General features: G+C 37.2%; 1 protein-coding gene across 3 annotated transcripts in view; it reads right to left on the bottom strand.

The window, feature by feature from the left end:
• Positions 1-284: 284 nt before the first annotated feature.
• The window catches only part of LOC101662924 (interleukin 1 receptor accessory protein), a 150,774-nt gene continuing 132,765 nt past the window's right edge, over positions 285-18,293 (bottom strand). Inside the window, exons 9-11 of one of the 3 annotated variants that reach the window (XM_045296436.1) lie at positions 13,708-13,857; positions 12,340-12,483; positions 285-1,560 (exon numbers count right to left, since the gene is read on the bottom strand). In XM_045296436.1, coding sequence (XP_045152371.1) covers positions 842-1,560; positions 12,340-12,483; positions 13,708-13,857 — 1,013 coding nt within the window. In that variant the 3' untranslated portion in view covers positions 285-841. Of the gene's footprint in view, positions 1,561-6,252; positions 6,591-7,622; positions 9,294-12,339; positions 12,484-13,707; positions 13,858-18,293 lie in introns of those variants that run through there. The other 2 variants (XM_045296437.1, XM_013007426.2) reach the window with 2 other exon arrangements.

The raw sequence follows: 18,293 nt of genomic DNA on the forward strand, positions 1-18,293 counted from the left end.
CTCTACTCTAAATCCCTAACAATATCAAATTTCCACTATCACTCCTACAAATATATTGATGATTTTGTATTTACTTCCACTTAATTTTCAATACTTTCTTGCTATTTTTGTCCAAGGCCTAGACTTATCCTAATACACCTTAGAAAGAGGTTCCTCCGCGTTCCCGGTACCTAAGTCAAATGATGATTTCCTGAAATAGAAATTTTGTTAGATATGAATTCAAAAGCCATTAAAGTGGGGAGAGGAGGAGTTAACACGTGTTAGTACAAGAGAAATGGCACAAAAATATAGCTTTATTGATGCTAACAACTTTAGGCAGTTTAGAGAACCATAGTGTATGTACAACGAGGCGGAGAACACCAGATATTCCGGCAATGGTATGCTTGGCTCATTGAGAAGATGTGCTGCAGGGTTTCTGTTGAGTTTAGTCCTACAGCCTCTACTAGAACCAGCTGTTTGTTCTGTGACTTTGACCTTGGGATCAAGTGTACCTGACTGATTCATACTGTGAGGTTGACCAACAGGTTCAAAGGATACACATTTAAATTGGTTGCTTTGTTTTAAACATGTAGGCAGAGAAGAGAATACCGTTTTAGGCATCTTTCACATACTGACCTTCTAGGGCCCAAGCAGAGTGTGCTCTTCTGAGCCCTTTAGAGACAAGAATTCTGCATTCGGGTCCTGCAGGTCTTTTGTCTCCTAGAAATAAATAGTTTTTGAAAATCAATAATGAGGACACAGTCTGATAGTCCATTAGATGATAAAAATGCAAGTTATTCCCATAGGCTCATGATACAAAGAGGGTTGGTTGAGATAGCAGCCACCACCCACCACAGAGTAATTATAGGATATAAAAGTCATTGTTATTAGAAAAATCCGTAAAATGGTGCAGAGCCAGGGCTGAGATCTGGGGAGCAGGGGCTTCCAGTCTGGGGCCATTTTGTGTCCATTGAGTTTCTGACTCTTGGGGAACAGGCTTACAGAGGTGTGTCTCCCATTGGGGCTGGGTATGAATCTCGGCCCGGCTTTTGCTCCTAAGGTGACTCTCCCCTTCACAATAGGTGACACAGCAACGACAGGCGGCAGAGGGCTTCCCTCTGTGCTTTGACATCACGCCTGGAGATGGAGAGGGACCTTCAGCCCTCCCTGAACTGTAGCGTCCGGGAGGTGCTTTCCAATGACTTTTCCGCTTTTGAACGTGGTCCAGACTTGTGTCTGACTGGGAAGAGCAGCTCTCGTTCCAGCCAGAGCTGGCACTCAGACTTCTCAGGGGAAGAGCCAGCCTCAGGGCCTTCCAGAATTTGGAGCCAGAATGTTTGGACTTTTCTCCCTTCCAGCTCACAAAAGACACCGACTCCTTCAGTTGCAGGATGCCTGGGTGTGGATGCTCAAGGGGGCGGTACTCAACTACAATGAGCTTAGTGGCAATGGAGTTTTGACACATGACCCCCAATTTAAACTCCAGCAGGCTGATGCTTTTTTCTGTCACATAGTCTGGACTCAGCACAACAATCATCCTTCGGCTTCTCTGAATGAAGTCAAAAACCGCTTCCACCGTGTCTACAGCAAAATGAAAAAATATGATAATGGCTATTGAAAAATTACATGACTTCCAGTTCATTATTGTCCTTACAGCGAAGGATAGGCCATAAAATAAGCACTTTAAAATATAGTGTTTTAGGGTAATAAAGACTCTGATAAATAAATAATTTACTCTGATAAGGAACCCCAGCTATGCCATACTTACCAAAAGCTGTGAAGCACCTGCTACTTTTGAGGATGGGCATCGACTGTTTTCAGAGCAGCCCATTTCAGTTCGATTTGTAAATGAATACTTCTTAGATTAGAAGTTTCCTTTCCTTCCATTTTAATCTAGTAGTCTTAGCTCTGACATCTTCAAATACATCAAGTAGTTGACAACATGTACGTATTGTGACTTCTCTGTATTTTCTTTTCATCTCTATAATTCACTTAAACATTTTAATGTTTTTCTCCTTACCACATGGCTTCATCTCTCTTTGCACACTTATTCTCTCCTGAACGAGCTTCAATTTCTATGTGTATGTACTGAAATCCATACTGAGCTGGATCTGATCTGATCAGAAAAGAGCAAAAAGAACACCGGGGACATTTTCAGTGGCAAGGGTTGGGTTGTTAACTGAGTCTGTGGTTCTATCCTACCAGTCTCTCAGTGGAGCAAGTTGCTGCAGTCTGCTTCTGTACAGACGTGCAGCTTTGGAAACCCCTGGAACAGCCCTACTCTCTTCTGTAGAGTGCAATCTAGCTATTGGATCGCTACAGTCGGAATTGACTCGAAATCAACAGCTTTGGTCTTTTGCATGATGCTTATGGGCTCCCTGAGTGGTGTACATGACTAATGTACTTGCTGATAACTGAAAGGTCGGAGGTTCCATTCCACCCAAAGGTACCGTGGAAGACAGTTCTGATAATTTTCTGACACAGTAGTCACTGAAATCCATATTAGGCACTTACTCTTAAACATGTGGACTCCCCATGACTTGTTGGCAATTTAAAAACTATTCATATTATTCTCTAATACTTAAAAAATTAAAAAAAATGTTTTTTGCTTGTGTGTGTGTATAAAGTGGATTAGAAATTTAATGACAGGGGCATGGTGACAATGTGTAAGAATCTGTCAATTCATTAAGATCTCTGGCCAACCATTCTTTACTAATCATGACTGAGTTGGGTTTGGACAGATCCCAATGGAAAGTCTGTTAAATAGAAGTAGTGATTACCTCACTTGGAGATCTGTTAGCACTGAATGCAGACAGTGTGGTTTTCTGAAGAAAAGGAATTCCTAATGGATAAATCAGCCATTGACAATTTTGAAACAAGAACTGGAGTCAATCCATAAGGTTGAATGTCAAATGTATTTGGGACCAGGGGCAAAATTGACTGAGGGACTTTTTAGTCTTCAAGGCAAGCTGGAAGTTTGCAGTATATTTGATAATGAACTTGACTGGGAATGAAGAAACTGTGCTTCTTACCAAATTAATTCTTTTTAATTTGTGAACTTGACATTAATTTGGAAAGAACCCAGAAGTCACATGGAATCAGATCTTAGGAACATGAGTCTGGTTTTAACAAGAGTTTAAAGTATTTTAGATAGTTCAAATTTCAATTTTAGAAACAGAAATCTAAATTTGCACTTATTCTTTTTGTGTGTGTTTTACTTTGAAAACATTACTTAAAGAGAATGTAGGTGTGTGCCAATGGGGATACCACTGTTGATAAAAGAGCATTGTCATAGATCTAAAGAAAATTGTCCCTAAAGTTTGTGACTTTTTTTCAAACCAGCACTCCACCCTGTAAGTTGGGTATTTACATTGGAAAGAGAGATGTGCTTCTCAGGTGCGTGTTGAGCTCACTAAGGGCCCTTACTTGGTACTTCAAAGGAGGCCGATTCTTTGTCATATTATTTTAATACCTTCTTTCTCCAATGTTAAATCTTCATATTTGAGGATGGCAATTACTGCTTCTTTTTAAAAAAATTACTTGGAAATTGAACTATAAATTAGATGGTTTATTCTGGTAGGACTGAAAAAATGAGGTGTAACTCTTTGCGTAGCATTTTGGTTCTGGAGTTATGTTTTCTGGTATAGAATTCAGTAGTTCACATACTCCTTATTTTAGAAGTGATCATCTCCCTGAGTTAATCAAGAGGATAAACTAGGAATGCTTTTTTGTTGTTGTTAGCTAGGTGGCTGGTAGGCGAAAACTCAATACACCTGTCTTCCCTTGATGTGTAGCAAAAACAACAAAAGGAGGGGGCACCTGATTTAGAATCAGATAAGAATTAAAATCTTGGCTTCCCTATTAACTCTGAGTTCATTTTAGTATTTTTAGCCTAATTTTTTCATCTTCGCTTATGTGAAGCACAGGAAACTCCTTGGTAGATTTGTTTCCTTCATTATCAGAGAACTACGTCCACTTTTTTGCCAATCTACATCACACAGCATCACCACCCACTTGTCCATGGAAGTTTACACGTTGTTATGATGCTGAATAAATTCCAGTGTAGCTTCCAGATTAAAATAGACTAGAAAGAGAGGCTTGGTACCCTATTTCCAGAAATTAGCCACACAAAAAAATCCGATGGAGCACAATGGTTTAATCCACTGCTGATACCAGTGATGTTGCAGGACTGGACAGCATTTTGTTCTGTTCTGGGTGGTGCCACTGTGAGTCAGGGCTGACTCAATGGTAGCACTAACAATAAAATGCACATAGGGGGAGTAAATGTGTTGGGTTGCTAAAAAAAAAATTAAAGATACTTATATGTAAAATCAGGCAGAGTGGCATAGTGGTTATGTATTGGGCTGCTAACCACAATGCCAGCAGTTTGAAATTACCAGCCACTTTACATGAAAAAGATGAGGTTTTCTAAGTTTGTAGAATTACAACCTCAAAAAACCCACGGGGTCAGTTCTACCCTATTCTATGGAGTCGCTGTGAGTTGGAATCTACTCAATGGCAGTGAGTGTTTTGTTTTTTAATATGTAAATGTATGCACTTGCAATTTGCTATAGATATTAAACTAAAGTTTGGCAGTTTGAACCAACCCAGAGAATATATTGAAGGGAGGCCTGAAGATCTCTGCTTCCTTAAAGATTACAGCAAAGAAAACCCTATGGAATCGTTCTACTCTGTACCACATTGGCTTGCCATTAAATGGGGGTCGACTTAACAAAAACAATGGCAATAGCATATTGAACTATAAATAAATAGCTTTCATTAAGTTAATACTATTTAATGTCTAATGGACACAATATTAAAATAATGTAGTCTAATATTTATGGACTCTGGCTCAATTCTGCATATTAACTTTAGAGTATGCACAAGATCTATAAAGAAAAATAGGATTTATTTTAGGGCTATAGTTTAAAATAAGTTTGGGTAAAAAATGCTGAAACACTTCCTCTCCTAGTCCCTTGTTAAGTTACCTTACATCCACCAGGTTGAAAAGAGAAGTTATTGAATGTGTCTCTCAGACCATATTTCAAATTTACCTCAGTGTTGAAGACCTAGTGATATCAAGAAATAAATGAAGAAAGGCTCCTGGGAGATATAATAAGGCCAGGGATAGCTTGGTAGATGAAGTTTAAAGTTCTGATTTTGAAACTTCTAAAAGTATGTTTTAGTTCATTGAATATATCTAGAGTTGAAGTCAACTCCAGACTGATCACCACTTATCCAAAGCAAAATGCACACATATAAAAACTCAATAAAAATTTTTCAGATTTCTGCTTGTGTAGGTCTAGTAATGGGAAACCTAGTATCTCTTATTAGTTAATTTCACCATTGTTCAACTGTGTATAAAGTTTTTTCCTATTGAATATTATCTGTTTCTTTTTAACTTTCATCCATTGATCCTATAAGTATAAATTTTGTGACTTATTTAAAAGAGGAAAACTCTTCAGTAGACAAATGTTTACTATGTTATTTTAGAGCACATTATAGGGGCTCAATAAATATTCTTGAAGTAAATAAATGAATAGGGATTTTTTTAAAGCAAGATCATCTCCCTGTTATCACGATTTAATATATTATTAACTCAAAAGAAATGTTGGTTTGAAGTCTGTGATATAATGTAATTTTTTTTCTAAAAGATCATGAACTGAAAGTAAGCATTGATTCCTTGATGCTATAATAAAGCATCACTGGCTTCTTGCATTAAAACCTATAAAAGGTAAATGATATTCATAAGTTGGTCAAATAGAGCAGAAAGGAATAGGCTTGTATCACTGTTTAAAACTATGTTGTTTCTCTTTTGATATTATATAAATATATAAAATGAGTACAGCCTTCACACAGACACACACACACACACACACACACACTCCATGTGTATTAGTCTGATCCATTTCACACAGTCAGCTTTCATTTGATCACATATGAGGGGGCCTTTAAAAAGTTTGTGGAAAAATTCTATGATATTTCAAATCTATTTTCTAAAGTTGTTTGAAGCCTCTCCATAAAAGGAAATTTTGTTGAGATGAACAAGGTCCTGTTTCTTTCCGAGATTAATCTCAGAAAGAGAAACTTAACTAATGTGGTTTATCACTTTTCTTATTTTAAAAGTTATCAGTGATTTTTGTAGCCTCTCTCCTTATGCCTATAGATGATAATAAAGACATAAAACACATGCACAAAATAAAATTCACAGCTGAAAATAAATGGTTTATTTAAAAAATAAGCAAATTTACAAATAAAATGAAATATGGAAAATATAAAAGTACATGAAGAAAATAAAAAAAGAAATCTTAAAATATGAAAACAAAATGACGGTTTACAAGTGGAGTGATATGTTTGCATTCCAATACAATGAGAACCCTACAAAATCATCTGTGCTGCAATACAGAGGAAAATTAAATAAACTTTGTATGACTGCATATTAGACATACTATACATCTCTCAAGGCTCTTTGTTAACTTGGGTGCCGAACATCTTTTGATTATATGTGTGAAAGGTTTTTCTTTTAACAGTGGAGACTGGATTTCTTCTCATTCACTTAATTACCGGTAGGTTTCCTTCTCCTCTTAGAGTATTCTTGTACTAGGCATCTTCTGGAATATAAAACAAACCCAAAATCTTGAATCAAGTTTTCTCAGGTTGAGTTATATCACTTAGAATTGAGGTGCTTTAGATTTTATCTTTTGGAAAAGTCCAGTACTAAAGGTAGCTGTATATACAGGAAAAAATAAATACATATCAAGGAGTTTCTAGAGTCACCCAACATTTTGAAAATATGGAATCAAAAAGTTCAGAAAAGCTGGCCAAGTTATGCCTCTTGGTGTTGAGTGCCCTTGGCTTGCTTAGAGCATGTGCGCGGATTGGCGTGTAGTTTACCTGATGGCTCTCTGGTCTTGTGAATGAGCAGTAAACAGGGAGTAATGGTAACTTGTAATAAGAAAAAGCTTTCTCCACATTAAAACAATTAGACCTGAAAGTGATGCCATATCTTAGTTTTTTAGTCAGATTCAATGTAAAATAATCAATAACTCTTTCATGGAGACATAATTTACTCTTTGTGTACTTTAGTACAAAGGAAGGACATAAATGTGGGAGACATTTCAGAATCACTTAGCAGCATTCATACTATTAGGATATGGGCCTCCTTAAATCATCAACCATACCTAGACCTATTTGTAGATATTTTATTCTCCTTTCTTTTATTACTCACCAGACCAAATAGAGATTTACATCTCCAGCTCTTGAGCACTAAGATCAGCATAAGCTACTTTTATGCCTGTCTTCTGGGACCATAGTAAGTAATTAACTAATGCCAATGGCTCTGTGTGTAACGGGCTCCATGACACTCCTTCTAACTGAAGCAGGGGGCAGGCACTAAAGCCTCCCACCACTCTGTGAGCTGTGAATTCACAAAAAACATTAGTGTACAGAAAAGAGTCTGGCAAAAGCATTACAGTAGAAGCATAAGTAAAACTAGACAAGCATTCAGTGGATTATAGCATCATGCCATGAACCATTTAAAGTCCCAAGCATGTAAATGACAGGGCTGCAAAAAATTCCATTATCTTTTAATTCCATTTTGCCACAAACTTCTTGAAGTCTCTCTCTCTCTATCTATATCTCTCTCTATATATGCAAGCACATATACACACAATCACATATGATATATATACACACATACACAGACATACAAATATACATACTTCAGTGAATATGAGGATATATATCTACATGTAATATAGATATTCACCACTCGGTAAACTCTGGACTTTGCTTCTGTTGTTTTTAGTCTTTTGGACCGTTTAAAACAAACAAATGTTCTTTGACAGTGAAATGGTTTGGAGTGAATTTATTAACTGTACCAGTGAGAAAAATATAGCGAGTATCAGGGTCCAACTAATCCCAGCAGAATAATAATGCTAAAAAGGCCTTTCAATTCAAGCAACTGGGCTAAATCCCCACATTTTACAATGTAAGGACAAAAATAAATGAGGTAAAATCACTTTCCCAGCATTTCTCTTTAGCTAGGCTGGGATTAAAAGACAAACTGCCACAGGCCTGATCTGATGCACTCCTCACAAGCCGGGAAATCCTCTGAAAGTACCTTGCAGCTATCTTACCCTCTATTAGCACCATTAGAAGACATTTCCTTTCATACAGAAGCAAATCACCATGAATGATACAAGGTACAGGAGCTGGGGAGATGACAACGATAAATATGGCTTCAACTCCACATGATCACTGTACAGAAATAATAAAATTTATGATTTGTTAAAAATGACATTAATTAAGTGCCTGAAATGAAGGGAAGGCTGGTATAGTAGAAAAAACCGCAGGTAAGTCTTTGAATATCAATGTCAAGGAACATTTTCAGATAGAATGTTGTTACATCATCCTAAGTGGGCACCAGTCTGGCTGTAGTAGCATACAATATAGCAGAATGAGCAAAAGATCTCATTATCTTGAACTAAACAAATCTAGGCCCTGATGATATTTTTTAATGGATGCATAAAAAGAAAAGAAAAACTATACTCGGAAATTCAGAATGACCCTGCTAACAGATGATTTGTTTTTAAGGGTCATGAAATCGAGTGGCAAGGTCTGCCCCATAATGTGCCGATGACACTGAAGGCAGAGAGACACAAGGGAAAAGGGAGAGGGATGCAAAAGAATCGATTCACGTCAGCAATGTCCTTGCCTGGAAAGAACACAGCGACATGAGAAACTGGCGATAAGATCACTGTACCACTTAGTAACGCCGGAGGAAGCAGAGCAGCCAATTATGTGGTCACCCTGAATTTATCCCCATAGGGAAGCTCTGACAGACTATTTTGCTGCCCATGAAACCATAAACCTGTATTAAAAGAAAGGGGAATACTTTCTTCCTGAAGCAGTCTTGGCTCCCTCTACCCATTTTTATTGTCGATTTCATACATTTTTTAAGGACGAATAGGAGAGGCCTTGCTCATCACTGCTAGACCACCTGTGACTTCTCTTCACTGGCATGGCCACCTGCAGTTGCTTCCAGAACCTGCCCCGTGGATACTTGGATTTCTCCCCTTTCCATTTAATGACCGTGAGCACCGTCTTAGCCCTCTTCAGCTCTTTCACCTTCATCTCCTTCACAGCTTTGTACTGCACTAAAATGACGTTGATGCTGCCCCGAGAGGCCATGTTTTCTAGGCCAGCCTTGAGCTCCAGGAGGGCTTGGGTTCCCTGGAGTACGTAGTTGGGGCTTAGGACAACCAGGAGTCGTCTGCTTTTCTTAATGAAGCTCAAGGTCTCATCCGTGACAACTGGGAAAGAAAACACCATGGGGGTTAGTGTTGGTCAAGGAACCCACAGAAGCACAGGGCTTAAGGGGAAAGGGGAAGGACCTAAGAGTAACAGGATGAGGAATGAAGGGAAACTTTTTACTGACAACTTTGAACAGCTTTGAACAATTTAATCTTTAAACCCAACCACTCTGTTCATTAAAGGCCACACTATTCAGGGAGAATGGAAATTACAGACTGTGTTAGACAGGGTTCTCTAGAGAGATAAAACCAAATTGCTGATAATTAAATATATTTATTTATAAAGATAATTAGATATATAACAAGAAATGAACTGTTAAATTATATACAGATAAATATAAGAAATGAACAGTTAAATTATAAGCACTACAAATGGCTCAGAGTGAGGAGAAGGACTGCTAGTCTCACACACACACACACACACACACAATCCAAATGGATTCCAGAGAGGCCTGGAGCCCCCAAAATAGTGCATTTCTGTGATGTCAGTCTTTAAAATCCTAGAGACTAGGAAGAGAGGAATTATCCTGAAATCAGTTATCTTCCAATGGTGTGGACTCCTGTGTTCCAAACAAATAAGCTTCAGAGCCCTTTCTCCCCAGTGGTGTCATTGTACCAACTTTCTCTTCAATGATATCCAGGTACTAATTGTTCAGTATCACCGGATAGTCAAAGCAGATACACATCATAGAATTAAAATATTATTTTTTGCTCATGCCAAACAACAAGATTTTGAAGCTTGATTTTTTTTTTTTTGATGGTCCTTCCCAGTGGCTGAAAACTGATATTGTGTCGTTGGAAAAGCAACTTAAATAAGAGTCTAGTCAATTGAATGGCATTTGGGCTGTAAACATATTTTCAGCTCAGCTTCTTATTCTGCTCTCCTCGTTGTTGTCTAAATTAATCCCTGAATCCTCTCCTCAAACTCCTCTTACTAGAGAGCTATGTGTTTCAGCAGCTGCCTGCCGATGTGCTCGCTTTCATTAACAGGCAAATGTTTTTCTTTGGGTCAAAAAGAAGATGAGATGAGAAAAAGCAGGAAAGAAAATGGAAATGTGATGGAATTTTATTCTACTGTCAAGGGTTCTGAATATTTCCTGTCACCAAATTCTTGGGACTAATCTATCTCTGGATTAAACCTTTTCCTGGCGTTCACATAGGAGCAAGCATCAGGGAATGGCCTCGTGCTGTGGAAATCTATCTCAGGGCTCACCGAACTTCCCTCAGCAGTTATGCTCCTCCTTCATTTCTTTACTGAGACAAAGGCAGTGGGGAAAGCCTTGCAATTACAATCTAGCAGGTAAAGCCAGGAAGAGAAACCAGGGATTTGTCATTGTTCAGGCAGCACTGCTGGAGGTTGTCCTTGTGTAAGCAAAGAAAGAGACCCAGAGACAAAGAGGATTATGTCAGACAGGCACAGAGAAGGGAAAATGATGCGAAATCTAGCCATCAAAAGCAAGTTGCAAAAACAATTCTGTAGAACTTGAATCCATCAAAGAACTATCAATCCCTATTGGAGAGACTTACACTGTTACAGACTTTTTCACACTGTAGGTCAGTGTTGTGTAATGGCTCGGTGGATGTATGTATGTACGTATGTATGAATTAATACCTGGTTTGAGAGAATTAAGTCTTAAAGTGGGTGGTATTTTTCCTTTATGTAATTAATTCATCATTTCCCAGTAAAGTGATACTGAAAGATAAAGGCATCAGAGAACACAGGTTTGATGGACATTAGATGACTGGAAAGACAAAATAACTGATCCTTTTAATTAAACCTGAGAATAAAAATTTAATCTATTGAAATGAGGGTGCCCTGGTGGCCAGGTCAGGTAAGCATTGAATTGCTAACCACAGTCATTGGTTCAAACCCACCAGCCATTCTGTAGGAGAAAGATGAAGCTAACTGCTCCACAAAAGATGTACAGCCTTGATGACCCTGTGGTCACCATGAATTGTGGTCAATGGCAATGGTAATATACTATATATACATACATGTTAGGTAAGTATGCTTTCAGATGAAGAAAATTCATTTACCACAAGATCAGAGATATTATCTGCATTTGAAAAGTGTTTACTAAAATAGATTCAAATGGACCATTATTTTATGTATTACTGGTAGATCTGAAAATGAGAGATTAAAAATTTTTTTTAATTCAGAAACTCCATTTTCTTAGCTAGTTTTAAAAGATTTTAGTATGTATTTCCAATGTATAAACACAGAGAAAGAAAGAAATGAATCAAAAAGGGAAATTCAGTAGCATTTATTTGCTAGAAAATAAGGGGAACAAAATAAAATGAGCAAATGCCAAAGGCAAAAATTCTCATTTTTATTGATGAGTAGTAGTGTAAGGAAAGATTATATGCACTCTCTTCTATAACTTAGTTTTCATAAATTTTTCTTGGTAAGAATGTTTTGTTGTAACTAGGTCAAATTTTATAATAATGAATATTATTAATGTCCACCATGTAACCTGGGAAAAAAAATTCAACAAAAAGCAGTGCAGATTATGTTAAAACTTCATGGAAGACTTAAATGTGTGTTACTTAGTGAAACAGTAATCCACTGTGAGGGAGCCCTGGTAGCCCAAGTGGTTAGAATCTAGACTGCTAACCAAAAGCCAAGTGGTTCAAACCCACCAACCACATCATGAAAGGAAAGATGTGACAGTTGGCTTCCTTTAAGATTTATAGCCTCGGAGACCCTGTGGCGTTCTATTCTGTCCTCTAAGGATTCTATGAGTTGGAAGCAACTTGATATCCATGAATTTGAGAGTCTTCTATCATCCACCCTTTTCTTAATAAATTCTTAAAACTTATAAAGGAAAATACTTTCATGCTAAACTGAGCTAGTATAATCCACATATTTTAAAGTAGTTTTAAAGTAGTATTTTAAAGTTAGCCAATTCTATTGCATAAAAGAATGGGATGCTTAAATGCTCAAAGGTGCCAGTTTAGAGTTAAGTCATGATTCATACATGACCCAAAGCCCACGAAGCTTTTATTTTTCAGGAAAGCCAGGCTTGTATTCATTTAAAATACCTACTTCCCCCAGGAAGACTGTCTCTGTCGAATATACACAGCTTGTATCCAAATTCATTCTCCAAAACTCCACGAAGAGTCAGTAATACGAATTCTTCTTCTTCAGTATTCCTTGCATAAGATACATAAATATCATACTCCTTCCCATCTAGCAAAAGAACAATATAAGTTACATTTTTTAAAATCAAACTTTTGTGTATTTGACTTTCTTTTAACAAATACGAATGATCTGACAGAGTTAGGGCTGATTTCTGCTCTTGACAGTTCTTCAGAGAACAGGGCTATTTTAATTTCCCCTCATGGGTCTTCAACTTTCATCTCACTGAGTTCAATTTCCATAGGACAGAGAGTAAAGTTTGGCTCATTCAAATGTAAATGTAATGTCATCAGGTCACAAATAAGGTGGTAAATCTTAGGTGGTGGCAATGAATATCATTCAAAACATTTTTTTTAAGTAGAACTCACCTATATATTATAATTATAAACTGAGTGAACATTTTCGAAATTAAATTATTTATGCCTAAAAAAGGCACAAGTAAAATATACTTAGATTCACTAACTTGGTCATTCCTTTAGTTGCTGGATTTTAAAAGTCCCTCTCATTAACAGCTCCAAAACCTGTGGGTTTTCCAAAAACCTACTGAATTAGAGTCTAAATGAGATGGACCTAAATACACATTTTCAAACGTCACATTCTTATTACCAGGCAAATTTGCACATAGCAATGCTTTGTATACTTTTAATATGTGCATGAAATCACTTGGGAATACTGTTGGAATGTACATTCTGACCCATTAGGAATCAGGACAGAGAGTTTCCTTCTAATAAGCTCCCATGTGATACTAATATTGCTGGTTCATGGCTTACCTTTTGAATGCTAAGAATCTGGATCTTCACTGTTCAATATAACAGACACATTGGTTGATTAAGCCCCTTGCTATGTGGGTTGTTCAAATTGAGATATGATGTAAATACAAATTACATACAGGATTTTAAAGAATTGTAGTACCCACAAAACCCCTAGAATATCTCATTCCCCTTTCAGTAATAATCATATGCTGAGAAACAGGTTCTCAAAGTCAATATACTATGTTAAATAAGACATGATTTTATACTTCCATTAATCTGAAGTTTTTTACTTTTTCACATAGCTGACAAAGTCCTTTAAATTGTATATGACTTGCATTGTATTTTTATTTGGACATAATTTGTTAAGTGATAACATAGACTAGATGACATGTTGAACCAGCTATGGAGTAAGTCTAATACACATTGGAAAGGTCTCCAAAAATAACAGTAAAAGATAGTCCGATGGAAACATGCTTTCGAAGACAACAGTAAACCAAGTCTACATCAAACTTCCATTACTCACCTGAAATGGTTTCATCTGTTCCAAAGTGAGCTCGGTAAAACAGGACCATCTCCAGCCAGTAAACATGGTAAACAACAATCAAAATCACAACAAGCAGGACGGTCACTCCAAACCCACAGGCTAGTTCCACTGTGTACCTGGGAGGCATCACTGGAATAAAGAAAGAAACAGAACTAATTTCTATTTGGTGACCAAAGAAAACCAACATCTTTATCTACTTGGATAAATCAAGCATCTGATTTTTCTGTATAAATGAGCAGAGATAAAATGATAGGGCACCAGCACACTGGTTATTATTTTTTTTTCATTACTTAAATGTGTCTTATTTTTCATCAAGAAATCTGGCATATGACTTTTTGACTTTATGACATGTGAATAGCCTTTGATGAAGAACAATTTAAAACAGAATCTTAGCAATTGGAAAAAGGCCATCTGATCCAAGGCAACATTTAGTAACTTGCCTTCCAGTGCTTGGCCATCTTTTGTGAGAGTCGTCACTACTATTTGGAGCAGGTCAGGGAAATGGCAGAATTTTAATTTTCAAAATAGATGAATTGGGCTCAAATCGTCATGTGTTTCTATTGGTTTTAGCTTTATTTTCTAGTCTAGTGCCATATGGAAGACGTTAAATCCCTTTCCTGTATTATTTAGCAATCAATCTCAAAAGTCTTTTGTCTAAGAAGAAAAGAGGGCATTCACTAAAGGTGGAGATGAATAACTCTGAACTTCTCTCTCGTAACACCATCCTAGGATCCACACTCCAAAGGCTAACTTTTAATCTTTGGGGTTTGACAGATTTCTACATTACATCAATATTTTTCATGTTATAAATACCTTCATTCTCTTTTAAATGATAAAAATTAGAGTGAGTTTATTCCTAATTATCAAAGGACTAAATAGTAATGTATTGTTCCTATAATTATTAATTGTTATTACTAATGAATTATTACCCCAACAATTGTGTTGCAAACAAACCACCAAACCATTTTCCTGATTTCATTTCCTTGTTCTTTCTGAAAAAACACCAGAAAGAGGTATCTTCCTTCCTTTGCTCACGTTGTGACTTTGGACCGGAAGAGCTCTTGCTTTCTCCCTTTGGAGGAGCTACTTTTCAAGGGTCAATTCTGGAATGTCAAGGTGAAGATCAGAAAGGTAACACTCCACCCTGCCCCCACCCCCCACCTACTTCACAATAAAAAGTCATCATTTATCTTAAGTTTACCTGGAATAAAAATCCTTGATTATAAACTCATGGATATCTCCACTCCTACTCTTACTCAGTCTTCCACTATGAACGGACAAGTCTATATTGACAGTCTTCATCCATTTTCACACGGAAATACCCAGCATATCCTTGGACATGGCAATATCTGGTATACTTAACAACAACGTCATTTGGCTATTTAGGTGGCTTGTGATAATGAAGCTTAAAATTATGTGTGAGAAACACACTATTTATTGGATGGGAAGGAGGGGCACTTTATTTGCTGACTTGATCATTTCTTACAGAACATCTGATTTTGAAGATTTGTGGAGGATTAAGGACAAGACAGAAAGCGTTATCTGGGCTCCTGAGGCTAATACTCTCTTTCAAATAAGTAGATAAACGAGTAAACAAAATAAGTCAGATACTTTTACATAGTGATCAGTGCTGTTAAAAGAATGTAGCACAAAAGAGGAGACCGGGGCAGGAAGATATATTAGGTAGGGTGGGGTGGTAACATTTCTTTGAGTACTTGACAACTTAGAGGTGTTACATTTGTGATGAGACAGGAATGAAAGAATGTCATCCAAAACCGGGTCTATTATTGAGATCTGACTACAAATTCCCAGGATTTTTAAACAACACTACCATATAGTTCAATTAGTGATCACGGGTGGTCAAGTACAGTTCAATTCACAGTCCTCTAGTTAGAGAGAAAAAAAGGTCTTTTAAAAGCAATATTTCTTCTAGTGGGAAATAGGTACGTATTCTGGAGCTCAACCTAAAGTTAGAATTGAAAGGCAAATAGTACAGTTTTAAGTTTATTATCCTAAACTCAGATTATGAACCCTGCTACAGATGGAACTGAGGTTCAGCAATGCAGAATTATTACTCGGTACTTTGGTACTTTGTCTGTGATAAATGACAATTTAAAATAGGAAAACACCATCATAAAAAGACAGAAGCTATGACAGTGCCATTGTTGAGAATTGACTAAGGTCACCCTGGGTAGCTGGCATGAAAAGCACCGTGTCCTTGGTCTTTCTGAGGATGTTAACAGTACACCTGGGTAATTCTCACTGTCCTGTTCATTGTTGGCTCAGTTATTTTGGTCCCCTCTGGGCGCACATTTTGTAGCAGGAAAAGAAGAAAAAAATCAGTATCTGTGGCTGAACTTCCCTGAAATGGATTTTTCTAATGTCAATAGAGAGATTTTTTTTTCTTCTTAAAAACATTGTATTGCCATTTGGCTAAGAGTTAATAAAGCAGATCTGCCTCCCATTGAACACTTCATATACATTTTGTTTCTAAGATATCAGTTGCAACCTCCTCAATAGGGCAGTCCTCTTCCCATGTCCTCTCTATAGTCTGTATTGCTCTCCGTCTTCCCTTTCAGCCCCTTGCAATTTCTGAATTGTTTTAACCAAATGCTGTCATTTTGGACTTGGAGGTCTATTGTCCTGAGGAGCATATTCCTCACATGTATAGTTTACATGTATAGTTTGCTTTATGGGCCTGTTAATTGTTTGGTTGAAAGGTGAGCCTGGGGTTAGGTCAAATTCTAGGTTTGAAGAACATTCAAGGGCTGTAGTCTTGTATGTTCCACCTGTCTCTATCAGACAAGTAATTGACTTGAATATAGTTCTGCATTTTGTTGTACATTTTTCTCTCACTCTATGGAGAATCTTGTATTGTGACCCTGCTCAGCGTGATTGATAGAGGTAGCCAGGTACCAACTAGTTCTTTGGGTCTCAGATCAGTGGGTCCTGGTTGTCTTGATCCACTGGTCATTTGGACTAGTTGTTACCCTGGGTTTTTAATTTTCTTCACTCTTTGCTCCAGAAAGGAGGAGACCAACAGTCGCAGTTTAGATGACCGCTGTAAGCTTTTGAGGCTAGCTGCTATTCAGCAGAGTGAGATATAGAATGTTGTCTCTGTACATTACGTTATACCCATTAACTTACATCCCACAAAACTATGATCCCAAAGCTCCCAAGCCCAGTGGCTAAAGGTTTTGGTTATGGCTAATAAGGCTGTCCAGCTTCATATTCTTTACTATGTGCATGCATATTCTACTATATGTGGGGATATATTTGTAGTAAACCAATATTTCAAAAAGTTGTTGGGAAAATGGAATGAAAGGATAACATTTTTTTCCAAATGCTTTTTGAAGTCCCCTCATACATATGTGTAAATCTCCTCTGCCAAACCTATGTATACATGTAAGCATAGTCCCATACAACATCCCACACCTATTCAACTTGAATATCTATACATTTGCTCAATTATTATTCTTGATTTCACAATTCTACAGCCAATAGTATTTATCGTTGTCTTTTACTCCTGCATGCCTCCTAGACTCTCCTTTCCCTTGGTCATGCTGTGCTGACCTCTCCCTTAGTGTCTAATGCCTTTCTCTTCACCCAGTTTAATCCATGTGTACACTTTAGTTAGTGATTTTTCCCTTCTAAGTCCTCTCAAACTTTGCAATCATCAAAGGGCATTTCTGTGTATAATTTTTTTCTGGACTTTTTATAAAAGTTCTCATATCTGTTCTTTTGTGTCTTGATTTATTTCACACAGTATAATGTCCTACAGGTACATCCATGCTATCAATGTTGCAAGAAGTTATTATGATTACCTTTGACTGTATTTCATTGTATGAATGTACCAAAGTCAGTTTACGCATAGTCGATTTTGATTTTTTTAGTGTTTCCCTCTTTTTGTTCTTGTGAATAATGATGCCATGAACATGGGTGTGCATATTTCTATCTGTGTTAAGACTCCTATTTCTCTAAAATATGTAGGTAGTAGTGGGGTTGTTGGATAATGTGGAATCTGTAATTCTAACTTTTTGAGAAAGCACCATTCTCTTTTCTATGGGAATTGGACCATTTTACGATCCTACTAGTAGTGTATGAGCATTGCAGTCTTAAAGAGAGAGATCTTTGGTTAATAGATTAAATTACCTTTATAAATTTTGCTCAATCATATTCATTTTATGACTGCCAGTTTTATTTTCATGGAGATGGTTAATCTTGTTTTATTGTCACCCAGTCACATGTGTCATATTTACAGATTGTTTTTTGTGCAACCATTGAGAAATGCCTAATGTTACTTAACTAATTAAACCCTTAAGAAAAATAATCCACATGCTCACCTTCCTGACACGATCACTGAAGGCAAAATGTGTGCATAAACAAATGTGGTGAAGAAAGCTGATGGTGCCCAGCAATCAAGATATAGCATTTGGAGCCCGAAAGGCTTGAAGACAAACAAGCAGCCATCTAGCTGAGAAGCAACAAAACCCATATGGAAGAACCACATCACCCTGTGTGATCACGAGGTGTCAATAGGATCAGGTATCAGACATCGAAGAACA

Source organism: Echinops telfairi, unplaced genomic scaffold (genome assembly GCF_000313985.2).
Source record: "Echinops telfairi isolate 266 unplaced genomic scaffold, ASM31398v2 ScPeMD7_7407;HRSCAF=8445, whole genome shotgun sequence".
NCBI classification, from domain to species: domain Eukaryota; kingdom Metazoa; phylum Chordata; class Mammalia; order Afrosoricida; family Tenrecidae; genus Echinops; species Echinops telfairi.